At 45.7% G+C, this 16,595-nt stretch overlaps 1 protein-coding gene and 1 pseudogene across 1 annotated transcript in view; both read right to left on the reverse strand.

Moving 5' to 3' along the window:
* Ccdc39 (coiled-coil domain containing 39) overlaps positions 1–2,375 on the reverse strand; it is a 34,092-nt gene extending 31,717 nt beyond the window's left edge. Inside the window, exon 1 of the mRNA XM_036190098.1 lies at positions 2,169–2,375. Within this exon, the coding sequence (XP_036045991.1) occupies positions 2,169–2,258 (90 nt within the window). The 5' untranslated portion in view covers positions 2,259–2,375. The remainder of the gene's footprint in view (positions 1–2,168) is intronic.
* Positions 2,376–5,554: 3,179 nt separating this feature from the next.
* LOC118586449 lies at positions 5,555–5,710 on the reverse strand (annotated as a pseudogene).
* Positions 5,711–16,595: the final 10,885 nt, after the last annotated feature.

Consider the following 16,595-nt stretch of genomic DNA (forward strand, 5'->3'; position numbering starts at 1 on the left):
TCTGGGGAGATCAGTCCCTGGTTGCTTGGCCCTGTCCCAGTGGGGAACATGGACTGAAGACCATCACCTCATCAAGACTGGAAATCAGAGAGGAAAGATCTGGGAGCCCAGTAAACCTACAAAGCCATTCACCAGGAACCTGCTTCCTCCAAGTAGCCCCCACCTCCTAGGTGCCCATAAAACAGGAGGTCGTAAAAGGGTTATCTATTGACCAAGTTACAGCTCATGAGCCAATCACATCTCCACTGGGGGTCAAGCCCTCAACATATCAGCCTTTTGAGGGGATAACTCATATCCAAACCACAATCAGGAGACACAGGACAGTATCTCAACAAAACAAGGAAATAATCCAAGGGAGTGGTGTTGGAACTGGAACCTCAACCTAGAAGGGAATCAGGGGAATTCCCAAGTCAGCAGTGCAGAACAAGGGCTGTAGGGAATTGGTCCTACTGGGAACTGCAGGAGGCCAGCAGCAGTCAAAGCAAGGGAGGAGTCTTAAGCCTCTGCTTGGGGTTTCTGAGCAAGCATGCAGATGGCTGAAAATAGCGCACCACAGGACCTTCCTGAGATGACCAGAATAAACCCCAACCAGCGAGAAAAATTCAGGAAAGATAAACTAAGCAACATCACCCACAGAGAAGACCACTAAATCAGTGTACATAGACAGCAAACAACACTGGACTACACAAAAATATAATAAACCCTGGTAATGAGACAGTAAAAACACATTGTATCCTATCTGAGTACCCTAAACTTACAAAGTTGCTTTCATAATGTCAGTGTTTGTCCTTTGTTTGGTGGTGGTTTGGGGATTTGGTTGGGTTTTTACTTTGGTTTGAGGCAGGTCTCACTATGTTGCCCTGGTTGGCCTTGAACTCACAGTAGTCCATTTGCCTCTCTGCCTTCTCAGTACTTAGATTAAAGGTGTGTGGCACCATGCCTAGGGTAATGTCTTCAATAACTCAGCTTTTGGCCTTTGAATTTCTTTCCACTGCTGAATAATTATTTAAAGCAGTTAATACACGTAATATAAATCCCTATGAGACAAACATGGCAGCCTCACTAAACAGCACCACTTAACGCACCCTGGGTCTCCGTGCCTTGTGATGGCACTGGAGGGTGATGGTTTCCACTCACACCAGGTGGCAAGCAGGCTCTAAGCCAACATCTGACAGCTTGACTCCTGTACTGTCAGTGATCCCATGGTCGACGGTCTTTAAGGGAAAATGCCCAGCCCTCATCAAACGTTCAATCAGGGCAGAACTTCTGAAGTCCTCACTCTTCTTGGCAGATCCACTCAAGGGATTTCCATTTTCATTATTCACAGGGCAGGAAATAATCTCTCCTACGATGTCAGTTTGTACACACTGTCCGTTCTTGGGCCATCTTCCCCACACCCTAACACCAATTTGTGGGACTTCAGGCTGGCTGCTAAAGATGTGTAAACTTTGTGGAGCTGGTTGCGGTTTTTTATTTTGTTTTTAACATGAGGATTAAACTGTATGTATTCCAGTTGGTGCAAGTTCATCCTACAGTGTGAAATATTTCACTCTCCTGTGACACCTTGATCCTTACTTTGAAACTCTACACTGCATACTTCACTGAAATGTTCCCTGTTGAAAGCAACTCAAGCCACTTTAAGCATCACAGACACGCTAACGCCCACGAGACCGCTGTCTTGTGTGCGCACGTGCGTAAACAGCGGTTACTAGGCAATCCTTAGTTGGATGAGGGAAGCCTGCTAGCTGGCACCTAAAACAGTTGGAGGAGCGAGATTCCGGGTTTCATGATCCTGAATAGAAATTGTTACTTCAATAAAACTTTCAAATGTGTTATAAATGATAGGAGCAGCAGGGAAAGTGAGGAGGATGGGCATCAGATGTAAGGGATGAGGCCAGGGCATGGTAGGCGCAGATGAGTTGGGCAGCGTGGCACCCAGACCTCGAGGGTCTTTCCTGGCACTCCCCTGATTCCCAGTGGATACCCATCTGGCCTTGCATCCTAGTTAGTCCTCACCTAGTCTTCCATCCTACCACTGGTCCTCATCTGGCTGTTGAGGCGGTGCTCAACCAGCCCCCACCCTCACCCCTCCAATCCCACATCCTCCTCCCGGTTGTTCAGCGGGTTCTCTCCTGTCTGTCCCCTAACTCCTAACCGATCCTCCTCACCTGATCCTCCAGCATCTTGTTCTCCTGGTTTGCCACTGGGATGGCGAACCCATCTTCCCAGGGCAGCTCTGACAGGAACTCGCTGCTCATGATGCATCGGCTTGAAGCAAGCGCAGACAGACCCCAAAAACCTTCCCTGGAGCACGCAGCCTGAGTTTGCAGAGCCTGCTTGCTTGTACTCTGCGGTCCTAGCAACAGCCAGGCGCCCTTAGTTACCAAACAGGAAGCACTAAGGCTGGAAGGCGGAACTTCCTTTGAGAATTCCCTCGTTCTTTCTGAAGTGGGGTTGGGGTGCGGGGAGTTGCTTGCCCGGTTCTGTGAGGCACAGCTTTCCTTGCAAGGATAGGCATACTTCTAGGACGAGTAAATCTGCGACCTCGGGTGCCCCAGAGGATCACGGAGTTCAGGGAATGGAAGACACAGGGTTCCTGGGATGCCAGGATGGTGGACTACAGGGTGTGAGGATGGAGGACCACAAGGTTGCGAGAGACTATAGTACCCAAAAGGAACTTCGAATTTATTCTTGAGCCGTATGTGAGGGACCATGGTTACCCCAAATAGCGTGTTCTAGCATGGAAACTGTTTGATGGCGTTTTTGTAGTTGCAGAAGAAAAGGAAACTATAAATCAAGGCATTTTTCCATGCATTGATGAAAATGTCAACAAGGACAGTATAGCACAGTTGGGAAGTCTGTGCTATAGGCTTTAGATGTAATCTGATGACATTCTTAGCTTCTGGGTTGGTGGAAGCTAAAGGTCTGCTAAGTTAATACACTTCACGAAGTATTACCTGGTAAAATGGGCAATGGATTCCCACTGTGTTAAGGAAACTGAAGCTAGATCAAGATAATTTGGGGTCTGCAACATTCCAGCTCTTACACCATCGAAGTTCTGATCAAGCCAGGAGGCCTGGGTGGAAGTGCACAGCACAACAGTCCTGCCTACCCCAAAGGCAAGCTGACAGAGCTACTACACTGCTTTCCAAACGCCATTTGAGAGGTGTGTGTGCCACACACTGCTGTGAGTAAGCCAAGGAGGATGTGGTATTTGAAAGGTTAATTCACTTCTTAAATTCTTTCTGGTTGTTATGGTCTTCACCAGTTTCATCCAAGCCCACTTGCAGCAGGTCATGGCCCCAACCCAAGGTCCTAGTAGTCAGCTCTAGGGGCTCACTCTTCCAGTTGCCTGTGGCCTCTCTAGACCCATCCCCTAAGGGGCTTCTGGTGGCAGGTGCTAAAGGCAGTGACTGTAGCACCTTAATTATCCACAGCTAAAGTCAGGGACAGGAAACATAGGAGGAGGGAATGTAGGACATTAATGGGCAGCTCTCCGAGCCAGCTGTTAGAATGTACACCCCACTCCCCCAAATGGAGGCATAGTTTGAGAGGCAGCTCACACAATTAACCCTACAATCTCTAGTTCCACAAAGGTGGCAGCTTAAGGATCAGTGGTCCTAGATGATAGACTATACACCAGGAATTCTCCTGCTTCCTCCCAGCTCCCCACACTCCCTCCTATCACAGATTCAGACACGATAACCAGGCTGTCTGCAGAGCTCAGGCATCTTTGTCTGTCTACAGCTGAGACAGAGGGGGGAGCACAGAGGCTCTTCTGCTGTTTCTCCATCAATTAGCCCTAAAAGGAGCCTCATAGTGTAGCATGCCTTAGCTGGAGGGATGAGTGTCAAGCAACAGACCTCTACTGAACCTCATTTCGCCACCTCCTGGGGTGAAGGCCATTTGAAGGTAAGCACCTCCTCCAGGCACCTCAGGGACCTGCTTCTGAGGCCCCAAACCACTGGCTCCCTGGTCAGTCATGTTAACTTAATTTTCTTTTCTCCAGTTGTGAATGAGAACACATTTCAGGCGTTTTCTTTGTAGACTCTTGAAGTATCAGGCTTCACAGTATAACAGACATGAAAGAGGCCTTTAAATACAACCCAGCCTGGTATTTACATCTGAAACACTGGGTGATCGCTTGGTTCTTTTCTAACCCCTCCATGAGTCTATTTGTGTAGGTGGTGTTTACGCAAATACTCATTATATTTAACACTAGTGACCGTTAACTGTAACACACAGTGCAGCGCAGCAATGTAACACCTTGCTGGTCCTGCAGGTCTTTCTGTCGGACTCTTTCAGGGCCTGTAAGTATTTCTTTGAATCTCAGGAGCAATGGGAAGCCTTGGGCCAGAGCTTAAGCCGCTCTAGTCTTTACTGTACAATGTCTTGGCCATTCGCGGCCACTCTAGTTGTCAGCTACTTTCAGCCAGTCCTGTGCTGAGATCTGGAGACAAAAGTTAACAAAATATTTTGTTTGTCTTACCAGCTCTACAAGGAAAGACCAGGAAAACAAACAGCAGCTTACCTGATATCAAACTATTTAAAAATATTTAATGTTTATGCTTGTCTATATCCATGTTATAAATTTGTGTGTGTGTGTGTGAGTGTGTGTGTATGATTTTATATTTACTACAGATTCATGGTGCAAGGAAAAGAATACTGGCTTTTGAAGAGTTTTCAGAGCAGGGGACATACCCAGGGCTTCTCATGTGTTAGGGAAGTCCTCTATCACCAAGCTACATCTCCACCAGATGGTAAGACAGCAACACCATAGTAAATTCTAACTTAGCTAATACTATTAGTTTGACAAATTTAACTTGATATTTTCTTCCTTTCTTATTAATGTTTTAGAATTTCATACAATGTATTTTGATCCTATTCACCCATAACACCTCCATTTTTTTTATTTATTTATTTATTTTTTGAGTTGAGGATCGAACCCAGGGCCTTGCACTTGCTAGGCAAGCGCTCTACCACTGAGCTAAATCCCCACCCTCCATTTCTTATTGTTATTATTTAAGATAGAAACTCTATGTCCAAGCTCACAGTGATCCTGTCTCAACCCCCAAGTGTGGGATTACAGGTTCAGGTACGCCTGTCCAGTGCTGTGACTTTCAACCCTTAGCTAACTCTTTTGAACTGTAATTACTTATTCTGGATAATGTGTATGTTTTGTTGGTGAACAGCATCATTAAACAGGCAGTAATCTGGACGCCTCCAGAGTGCAGGGACCAGCACTGAGGATCTGTTGGACCTCACAGCCAGTTGGGAGAGCTTTTTCCCACCATGTCTTCAAGTTCATTTTCATTCACCTCTCTAAATCCACACTTCTTTGAGATGTAAATCTGAGATGCGGCACCGGAAACTTGAACCTGGCACTGTGCAGGCCTCAGTCACACCATTCTTATTCTGCATCCTGGTAGGGGTGGACATGGTAACCTGGCCTGTGTGAACCCTAATTATACCTGGGGCTTCACAACAGTACCCTGTATACATGTCTAGAGTGCACACTGGGGACAGCATGCAATCAGAAACATGACCATCCCCTGGAAAGCTCTAAGGTCCCCAAGGGAAGCTCATGACTCAACAGACTCTGTGTACCACCCAGGATGCTGCTGCCTGCAGCCACAGTGTACCAGGCCTCACAAAGAAGGAGCTGGTTACATGGCTTCACAAGTGAAGGGGCCTAGTTAATTGGCTGCAGATTGAATGAGTTTATGACTCATTCATTTATGACTGAGAATAATTACCTTAAAAATCATATTTTTTCTCATAGATTCAAACCCATTACTAAATTTGCCAGTTTTATCTTCAAAATGCACCCACCACCTTTGATCAGCCCCTATTGTTTCACAGCTGTTCTAGAATCTGAGAGTGCCTTATGTTACCATTAACTTATTTGAAGTTCCTCCCTTTATGTACGCACCATGTTGACCTTGGTCTCTGTTAGCCAGTTTTCCATCATGGTAACAAGCACCTGAGATAACCAAATTAAGAAGGATGGTTTATTTTTGGCTCCTAGTAAGAGATCTCACCCCACATTTGATTAGTCCTGCTACTTTGGGGCCTGTGGAAAGCAGTGCAACAATGGTGTGATTGCCTGGTGGAAACAGCTCTTCCCTCATGGCAGCCAGGATGTGAAAGGAAGAGGAAGAAGAGTGGCCAGGACCCAGTGAGGCAGGCAAGCATGGGGAAGAGCTTAACAACCTGATTCTACTTGGCTTGGGCACTGTGCACTCCTGTTCTAACAAGGCACTAGGAAATCTAGGCCCTCAGCTGTATGTGCCGTGTGCACACACTCTTCCCTGAACCTGGCCTAGCCACCTGTTAGAACCCAGAATGTCCATCTGCATTGAGCTGTGTTTACATTCTTCTCTGAATAACAGAAGACATTCTCTTCTCCTTAATGGCCATCAAACTTAGGTGGTTTTCATTCATACATATTGCTAATACATGTAGGTGTGAGGATAGGATGGATGGACTGGTATAAACTGCTTTGGAGTACATGTACAGCAAGGTAAACAGTGTCCTCTAAGTGAGGTTTTTAGGGAGAATCCCTTATTTACCATCTCATGCCTATGCATAATTGGGCATGCATATGACTGAAATCATGCATCATAGGAAGGAACGTGAACACTGAGCAAGGGATTACATCATCCAAACCTGCCAGACAAAACACCCAAACTATGCCCCTAGTTACTGAACTCCTTCTCTTAACCCCATTAAACACTGCCAAAAACAATAATCAGGCCCTGAGTATCCTCACTCATGTGGCCCACAGTCTCAACTGTGTATCTGACCTGAGCTGTCATCTTGCTTTGAATGAGGTCACCTTGCTGGAACTCTGTGCCTTTACATCAACCCTTTGGCTAGAGGCCAAGAACCCGGACACAGCTCACCCACTTCATCGTCCCCGGGTAGCATGTTTTGCAAGACAGCCCGGAGGAGAAAAAAACACGTTCTTCTTTCCTGTCTTCCTACACATGTCCTCAGTGCTTTCTTTTTCATTCCGGTCTGTGGTGACAGTTGACCCAACTAGCCAGTGCTGTCACAGAGCTGTCAGTCCATCTTACTGTGCATGGCAGTTCATGGGAGCTGTTTTTACCTATACATATTGTTTTATGTGCTGAGGAAGAACTGTGTGACAAGACCTGGCCCTTTCAGTAATACCCTAAAGACAAACGATGCGCTCTTCTTGTCACACACCTAATCTTAAGGTGTGTGTGTGTGTGTGTGTGCGCCACTGCATGTACACCACAGCATGCATGCGGAGACCAGAGAACCACCTGCAGAAGGCAGCCTGTCCTTGCACTGTGGGATCCAGTGATCACACTCAGGTTGTGAAGTTTGTACAGCAAGTGCCTCTACTCTGTGCCGTCTCGCCAGAATGGAAATGATTAAAAAACAAAACAAAAGTACGTTTTTATTTTTTTGGTTTTTGTTGTTGTTTTGTTTTGTTTTGGAGATAAGTTTTATCTATTATGTAGCTTCAGCTGTCCTGGAACTCACTTTGGAGACCAGGCTGACCTCGAACTCACAGAGATCCACCCACCTCTGCCTCCTAAGTGCTGGGATTAAAGGCCTGTGCCACCACGCCCTTGTATTTACTTTCAGAAGTTGGCTCTTTCCTCCCATCCACAAGGTGAGTCCTAGAGATGGAACTGGGTCAGCAGCAGCAGCAGGCATCCTTAACCACTGAGACGTCTTGGCCAGCCCTCACTTGTCTGTGGCGGTTAGTGTGAGAATGGCCTCCACAGGGTCATGTAGTGAATGCTTGGTCACCAGGGAGTGGAACTCTTTCATAAGATTAGAAGGACTAAGTGTGTCATTGGGGGTGGGTTTTGAGGCTTTCAAAAAACGCACACCCAGCCCAGTGGTTCACTTTTTCTCCATCTCAGCCTGTGGGTCAGGATGTAGCCCTGAGCTGCTGCTCCAGCACCATGTGCACCTCCATGCTCCCTCCCACGATGATAATGAAGTGAACCTCTGACACTGTAAGCAAGCCCCCCAAATTAAATACTTCATTTTCTAAAAACTGCTTTGGTCATGGGGGTCTCTTCACAGCAATGGAACAGTGACTGAGATGTTGTCTTCAAATGAGGAAGTCCCAAGGGCTTTCACTGGAAATACATCGGATGTGGGAGATAATTTAAGAGCTGACAATTTTATTATGTTGTCTCACCACACAGAGTTGTACATTTCTCCATTTATAGATTTTTGTTTTGTTTTGTTTTGTTTTGTTTTGTTTTGTTTTGTTTTGTTGAGACAGGGTTTCTCTGTGTGGTTTTGGTGCCTGTCTTGGATCCAGGCTAGCCTCGAACTCACAGAGATCTGCCTGGCTCTGCCTCCCGAGTGCTAGGATTAAAGGCATGCATCACCACTGCCCACCCTTTTTGTTTGTTTGATTTGGTTTGGTTTTCTTTTTTTTTTCTTTTTCTTTTTTGAACTGGGTTTCTCTGTGTAGCTTTGAGCCTGTCCTGGAACTCACTTGGTAGCCCAGGTGGGCCTCAAACTCACAGAGATTCACCTGCCTCTGCCTCCCTAGTTACACCTGAACAAACAAGGAATTGACCCCCAGCAGAACTAGCTCCTGCCTGAGGATAAGGTGTGTGCAGGCCCCAGGGGCAGTGTCGCAGGATAATGGGCACGGGAGGGAGAACATCAGGAGTCCAATGACTGCTGTGCTCTACGTGTCTGGTGGCTCTTGTCCAGTGACTAGTACTTTGTGGAAATGTGTCCTTCACAGGCTTTATCAGTATTGGGGGGCACATTAATGGGGTTCCAAGCTCTCACCACGGAGCATTAACCTGGCATGTAGAGACATTGCAGTGTCTCTGATGGCATTGTTGGAACTGCCCCAGTGTTCAAGTCATTGTCTCTGCTACCTGTTAACATCCTAATACTTGCCAAATTAATGAGTGGGTTGTTCAACATATGTATATTTATGTGAAAATTCTCCATAGTTATATTTAAAGCAAACATTTTTTGATACAGAAAAACAATAAAAAAGGCTTCTCTATTGATTTTTTTTCCCAATACAGAGGATCAAACACATGGCCTCACACAGGGGATAAGTACTCTACCACCTGACTACACCCCAGCCCTAAAAGACTTCCTAACCATTTCTGAAATAGTCACAAGATTTATTCTTCCAATGTCAGCCACTGCATGCAGAAGTGCTGTGTAACTAAATGAGTGCAGTCCACACATGTTCACATGCCGTGATGAAATGAAGCCGTGTGTGTATCACAGCGGAACGCGTATATGTGCATGGGTGTATGTGTATGTATGTATGTATGCATGGATATGTATAAGCATGTGTGTATTGGATATGTGTGTATGTACATATTTATGTATGTGTACATGTGTGTGTGTGTATGTATGTAAACATATGTGTGTGTGCATGGATCTGTGTATATATGCATGTGCATGTGTGTATATGTGTGTATGTATGTGCTTGTATGTATGTGTGACTGTGTGTTTGTATACTCAGTTGTGTAGGTGTGTGACTATAAACAACAGCTAACAATTTTCTCTGGCTATTTCCTCAAACCAGGGACATTCTGAAAGGCTGTTTATATCGAAGTATTCCCAGCGTTAGTAGTCTAGAGTCTGAAGCCCTGAGTGGGCCACGTCCCTTCAGAGCTGTGCTGCTTAGGCCTTCATTGCTGGTGGAAGTGTGTGCTCTGCTCACATGTCTGCTCATTTCACTGCTGGTGCAAGTGTGTGCTCTGCTGTCTCATGTTTGCTGGAATCCAGCAGATGGCACTACATGTCTGTATATGTAAAGCACCACCAATGCCTTTTTTCTTCTTTTATCCTTTTTTTTTTCTTCTTTTTTGGTTCACGCCAGAGCTTCACTAGTACAATGAAGAACATTATTCCCAACATCTGTGCCAAACATCTGGATGCAGCATTGGAGATGAACTTGAGAAGTCCCTCCCCCCAAATAACCATGAACCAAATAGCAAACTAGCAGTCGTGACCATCTACTCTGATTCCGTACTACAAACGCCCAAGTGTGGGAAATGTAGTCTCTTTTACTTTTCCAAATGCCACAGCTGACATTGCATGAAGCAGTCATAGTCATGGTGATAATTAACAACACAATGTAAGCTGGAGATTTCGACTTGTAAATCAATCTTTTAGAAAGATTACATACATTTTAACATTGGTACTATGTAAAAAATTATAAACATGAATCAGTGATTAAAATAATTGTATACAAAAATGCTCATTATGAATTCTCAAAGACAAAAGGCTTTAGAAAAGTAAAGATGGTGTGCAGAATTCATAGATACCCCATCTACCACCCAGCAAAACAATGATTGATTAATTTATGTTACTTACTGATCCTAAGTAGCACTAGGAAACATAATTTAAACCAGAAGTTATCCATGTCAGCTTCTGTTATCTGGAGGGTTTGTAGTGTGTTATAAATCAGCTAAGAGGTCTTGGGAATGTCATCATATGGTAAATCAAGATTCAGGATGGCATTGGCTGCTCATAAAAAGAGTTCCCTGCTGCATTAGCCTATGGTGTTCTATTTTGATTTGCTTCTCTGTGATGTGATTTCGTGAAGTGAGTTCTTTGGAAATTCTTTTACTCTTGAAATGCAAGCTGTGGCTAGTAATGAGTGCCAGCCACGAGGCAGATGTTCACATGAAGGCTTAATGAAATGAACTCATTCAGTAGACCATACTTTTGTATGGACTGTGTTTTAAAACAGACATACTGACTTAGGAACAACTTTTCAGGTGACCACTCTATCATCTGTTCCTTTCTTTACCCATCTCTTCATTTAAGTTTCTTACCAGCTTATGAACAAGCTCAGACAGGCCTGCACAGGTGAGTGGTGGAGCGAGACAGAGAGAGAGACAGAAAGACAAAGAGAGGGAATAAGAGAGAGTATTCCCTGGCCTGTGTTAAAATCAGTCCTTCATTTGTTTGTTTATTTGTTTGCTTGTTTGTTTTTAAGAGGGCCTCATTATGTAGCCCTAGCCTGGAACTTGCTAAATAGAGACACTAGACATACACCAGCAGACCTAGCTATCCTTGCTCTTTGAGGTTTTTCAACATTAACACAATCTTCCTTCTGGTCTTAGTTAGAATTTCTATTGCTATGAAACACAATGACCAAAGCAGCTTGGGGAGGGAAGGGTTCATTTGGCTCACACTTCCACATCACTGTTCATCAAAGGAAGTCAGGACAGGAACTCAAGCAGGGTAAGATACTGGAAGCAGGAGCTGATGCAGAAGCCATAGAAGGGTGCTGCTTACTGGCTTGCTCTCCATGGCTTACTCAGCCTGCCTTCTCATAGAATCCAGGACCACCAGCCCAGGGTGGCCCCACCCACAATGATCTGGGTCCTCCCATATCAATCACTAATTGAGAAAATACCCTATAGGTGTGCCTACAGCCTGATCTTATTGGGGCATTTTCTCGATTGAAGTTTCCTCTTCTCCAGTGACTCTAGCTTGTGTCAAGTTGACATAAAACTAGCCAGCACACTTCTCCTCAAGGAGCTGACTGTAGAAGCTTCCCCTGACTAGTCTCCAGCCTTCCATAGCGGATATCTAGTGCTGTCTCAATATCTCGTGTACTGGAAAATCTGGTCCAGCTCAATTTGTTTTCTTGTCTTCACGCTCTCTCTCATGGTAGCCCTAGTGCACATGTTCCCTCTGTCTGGGTGTTCCCCTAGCTCAGCTCCCGTCAGCTGTCTGTCCTGAGGACACTTCATGAGAATCTGTGTTCTTATTAAACCTCTATTCTCTGGGTCCTCTACTCCATAGTTAGCCACTAGATCAGGGAGGTGCTAACTTTCTTGGCTCTGGCCTCCCAACACTAAGAATTCTGTAGACATTCACTCATTCCTTTTTTAATGGTTACTGATCACCAGCAATACATCAGGTACATTGTCTGTGTCAGTGACAGGGACACACACATTATGAACAAAACATACTAGAATCTGCCTCCACAATCCATGGACATTTTCACCCAGGTACTAGAGCTGTGAAAGGAGATCACGGCTGTACTGGAGCCTGTAACCCTAACCAGCCTCTGAAATTCACCCCAGCCACAGATTCAGACTTTCTCAAAAGAACCATTCCCATGAGCACAGCAGAGTTTTCAGTATGGGCGGGTGAAACACTGCAGTGCCTCGGGGCCTCATCTCAGTCTTCCTGAGTGAGAGGCTTTGCAGCTGGGATCCAGAAATCCGTCTTTTAACCCGTTCCCTGATGCACTGGTAACATACCTGGCTCCACACAGATCTCTGTGCTAGAGAAGACGAGGGAGCTCTGACTCCCCCTAAGCCAGTAGGAAACAAGTTGTGGAAACTAGTGGGAAGCACTGTTGCTGCAGAGAAGCTGGTCCTAACAGCTTCCAGAACTTTCCGTAAGTGCACACTGTGTGTCCACAGTGTTGCATGGCTAACAGGGCTTATCAAACAGAGTGGGGCTTTGCTTTCCTGAGAGAAAAGGCTCTTGCCTAAAACTGGGTTTCTAGAAAAGTTCCTTGCAATGGAGAGGCGATTGAGAGGAACTACAAAATAGTCAATCCGGCTAGGCACAGGGTGCGTCTGTCTGAGAGGGGCCCGTAATAAGACAGAGTGGAAAGGTACCAGGTCACACAATGTTTAAGCTCAGCGAAGGAGAAGAAGAGGTGCTGTTGAGAAGACAGACAAACCAAGAGGATGGTCTCCCATCCTGTGGGAAATCCCAGTGTCCAGCCCCCAAATCTTCCAGTAAAATGCAGGACAAATAGCAAAGTGCTCACAGCCTCCCCAGAATTACTTTGGCAAGTGTGGTTTTGCCTCATTATTTTAGATGCTCATGTGTCTTCTAGTCATCAGAGTATATGTTAACACCTACAAGCACCTGCAAGTGTGCATGAACATGTCATCGGTGACAGACAGAATGGAGCTAGGAAGGGATTGTATGTGTTGTGTCCTGTGGTGTCTGGCATTAGGACAAGAAACACTGGCAGTGGGTGTTCTGCTCACAGCCCTTCTCTTTAGCACAGCACGTTCTCTTAGTTCCTTCATTGTTCTTTTCTTCCTTTTCTTTACAGTGAGCATGTTTTCATTTAAATTTTATTTACAATTTTTTTTTTTTATTGAAGAAGGAGCAGCACATCACAGCACGTGTGGAGGTCAGAGGACAACTCACTGGAGTTGGTGTTCTTCCACCTTGTCGCTTCTGGGGCTCAAACTCATATTGTCAGGCTTGGGGACAAGTAGCGTTACCTGCTGACCCATCTCACCAGCCTGGATTAGTTTAATAATTAAAAGAAAAATATTGGGTTTTTTTAGGGGGTGGTATCCTGGAACTTACTCTGTAGACCAGGCTAGCCTCAAACTCAGAGCTCAGCCTGCCTCTGCCTTCTGAGTGCTGAGATTAAAGGCGTGTGCACCTCTACTGCCTGGCAAACAAAATAACTTTTAACAGTAGTAATTAAATATCCTTAGAGGCAGTGAAGACTAGTGAAAACTGTAAACAGAAAACACCTAGCAAGAAGCTGATAGATGAAAAAATGAAGGGTCAGGACTCCAGGGAAGGCGGTCTGTCATGGTACCATCATACCTTCTATATAAACACACAGAAGCAAAGCTGACAGGAAGCTGCATGTAGATACCCCACATTCCATGTGAAAAGGCAACCAGTGGTCTGGGACACATGTCTTCTTTCACAGTTAGGGCATTAAGACACTCTGCAGAGGGCTGGCTCTTCCTCTGTGAACTATAGCTCTCTGCATAACACATGCGCCAGTTTACTCAAGGCACTTACTGTCTGTCAGTTGCCAGTCTGCTTCAGCCTGTACCTGGCTATATTTAAGGTAGCAAGGGGCACATCAGAGGGTTATTGCATGATCTCTGCCCTTGAGCAAATAGTCGTGGCTTCTAACTTGGGAGACTTGCACGTGAAGGAAGCTGCTAGTCTCCTGGTCCAGAGTGCCTCTCGGAATCTGTTCTGTCTACTGTACCCTACCACAAGTATAGCATATCTTGTGCATTTCATTGTCTTTCTCCTCCAACATTGACTATTGATTTCCCCTATGCTAACACCATTGGCTCACTCCCAACTCCTATGTGAATGAATTTCTCAAGTTTCAGTGAGAATTCGGAAGATATAAACCAGTCTATCCTTTCAGTGAGGTTCATTGTAGAGTGACTGGGAGAATAGGAGAAAAAGAGAAGGAGGGAGGGAGAGAGGGAGAGAGGGAGGGAGAGAGGGAGAGAGGGAGAGAGGGAGGGAGAGAGGGAGAGAGGGAGGGAGGGAGAGAGGAAGGGAGGGAGGGAGGGAGGGAGGGAGCTATTAACCAACAGTTTTCTTTTATGAACAAGAAAATTGGCCGTTTTCCTATTAGCATATGAGGAACCTAGGACTGTCCCTTGTTGTCAAGGCAACAGCTATTCCTTGGGTGGCTACAATAGAAAAGAAGCCAGAACGATCTTCATAAGATCATTTTTTTAAAATCATCAAATCCTAGAAAGAACAGACCCCTGAGAGTTGCCCAGCCTGTTCCCATCTCTACTGAAGACCCACTAAGATAATTTGAAACAACCACCCCCACCTCCCACCCCTAACTCCCCCCCCCCCCGAAAAAAGGTCCTGTTTTAAACACACCTGAAGAGCCTGCATGGCTTTCTTTGTAACCATTCGTGGTCTCTTAAAATGTGCGCTATGGATAATGTTTCTCGGAGATTCTTCAATGTCTCCCGCAGCACTGGGAGTTCACTTCCTACCGTTGCATTCTAAGTAGCGTGTAATGGCTGCTCTTTCCTCCGCCTTAAGTTTCTCCCGGTGACTAAAGCCAGACCCTCTTTCTCTTGCCGCCACTGGCACTGTATCTTCTTCACGGCGAGTTCTGTACAACTCAGGGCTGTCTCCGAGGAGGGACTCGGTCCTGACTCCTCAAAGAAGGCCAATGGCATGGGAAGCGCCCCCCCCCCCCCCGCCCCAGCTCTGGGGTCCTCAAGCATCTGGGGGATGTTACACATGAAACCGCCTTCCTGGTCAGGGTCCCTTGTTTCTTTTATTCTTACAGGGCGGCAAACACAGCTTGTTACCTCATTGGCACATTCATCCCTTCTGCATGTGGTACCAACCAACAGACTTCCCCCTCAAGTACCCACCGCCTCACTTTCCTCGTATATTATTTTGTTTTCTCACCTCTTTTTCCGAGAGATAATCCGCCCCCACGCCTTCTCGGATCCTGATGACAAGTTTCACAGGCGGCGCAACTGAACCCCCTATGCACACTGCTGCATGTTAACACAAGCTGGATAAATTCTACCTAAAATACCCGTACTGACTGACCCGACCCAACAAACGAATGACCTAGAACTGGGTACATCCTTTCACTCACTGTGTCTTTTGACCTTAGTGTCTTAATGATGCAGGCCTTGCCTTCTGAGTCTCCTTTCCTTAAAATGAAAGGACTCAGAACAAAGACCTGAATTGGTCCCTCATCCTCTGCTGAGTGCCAAGTCACCTGTTCTGTTTCTGTCGCCACCCCAGCTTCAGTTCTGTAGGGTAGCTCTCTATCATCACCCTGTTCTACACAAAACAACAGAGGAGTTTAGAATTTTTAAAGTGTGTCCCCAGGTGTCTTAATTATTTTCCTATTGCTGTGATGAAACACCACACCCAAGGCGGGAAGCGTTTATTTTGGAACTATTGTTCCAGAGGGACAAGGGTCCATCACAATCACCAAGGGAAAGTGTGGCAGCAGCCCAAAGCTCACTTCTCCAACCACAAACAGAAGCAGAGAGGGCACTGGGAACTGAGCATGGCTTTTGAAACCTCAAAGCCCACCCTCAGTGACACACTTCCTCCAGAAATGCCACACCTCCTAATTCTCCCCAAACAGAGTCACCAACTGCAGACCAAATATTCAGATGCCTGAGAATATGGGAGACATCTCACTGAAACCCCCGAACCAAAAAACACATAGCCAGGCTTGGGGGAAGTGATTTGGTCATCCATACTGGAACTACTCTGCCACTGAGGTAAGAAAATAGGCATTAGAGTCTTTAAGAGGTGACTGTCAGGGCTGGAGAGATGGCTCAGAGGTTGAGAGCACGGACTGCTCTTCCAGAGGACCTGAGTTTGACTCCCAGCAACATTTCTAACATCAGTTCCAGGGGATCTAATGCCCTCTTCTGGCCACTGAAGGCACTACACACACGTGGTACACAGAAATACATGTAGGCCAAACACCCACACACATAAAATTAAATAAGTCAATCTCAAAACTAAAAAAACATGCAAAAGTTGACTATCTTTGCTCCCAGATTTATTTTTTCACTTATGAACACCTACATCATATTTGCTGTGTATCAGATACTGCTCTAAGTTCCTCTAAAACAGTCCAAAACAAAACCGGTGGTACAGCTCTGAGGTAGGTACAACATTTCTGCTTATTAGAAAGGCAAGTTAAGGCACTTGGGATCAAGTAGCTCCCACATTTCACAGTGTATAAGGTATGAAGCTCATCTGTGGTTGCTGAAACTAGTCCTTACTGTCCAGTAGCCTGCATTTTAGGGATTAATTCTTGGGAACATTTATGGACATGCACAAGAAGT

The sequence above is a fragment of the Onychomys torridus genome, chromosome 6 (assembly GCF_903995425.1).
Source record: "Onychomys torridus chromosome 6, mOncTor1.1, whole genome shotgun sequence".
In the NCBI taxonomy this organism is placed as follows: Eukaryota; Metazoa; Chordata; class Mammalia; order Rodentia; family Cricetidae; genus Onychomys; species Onychomys torridus.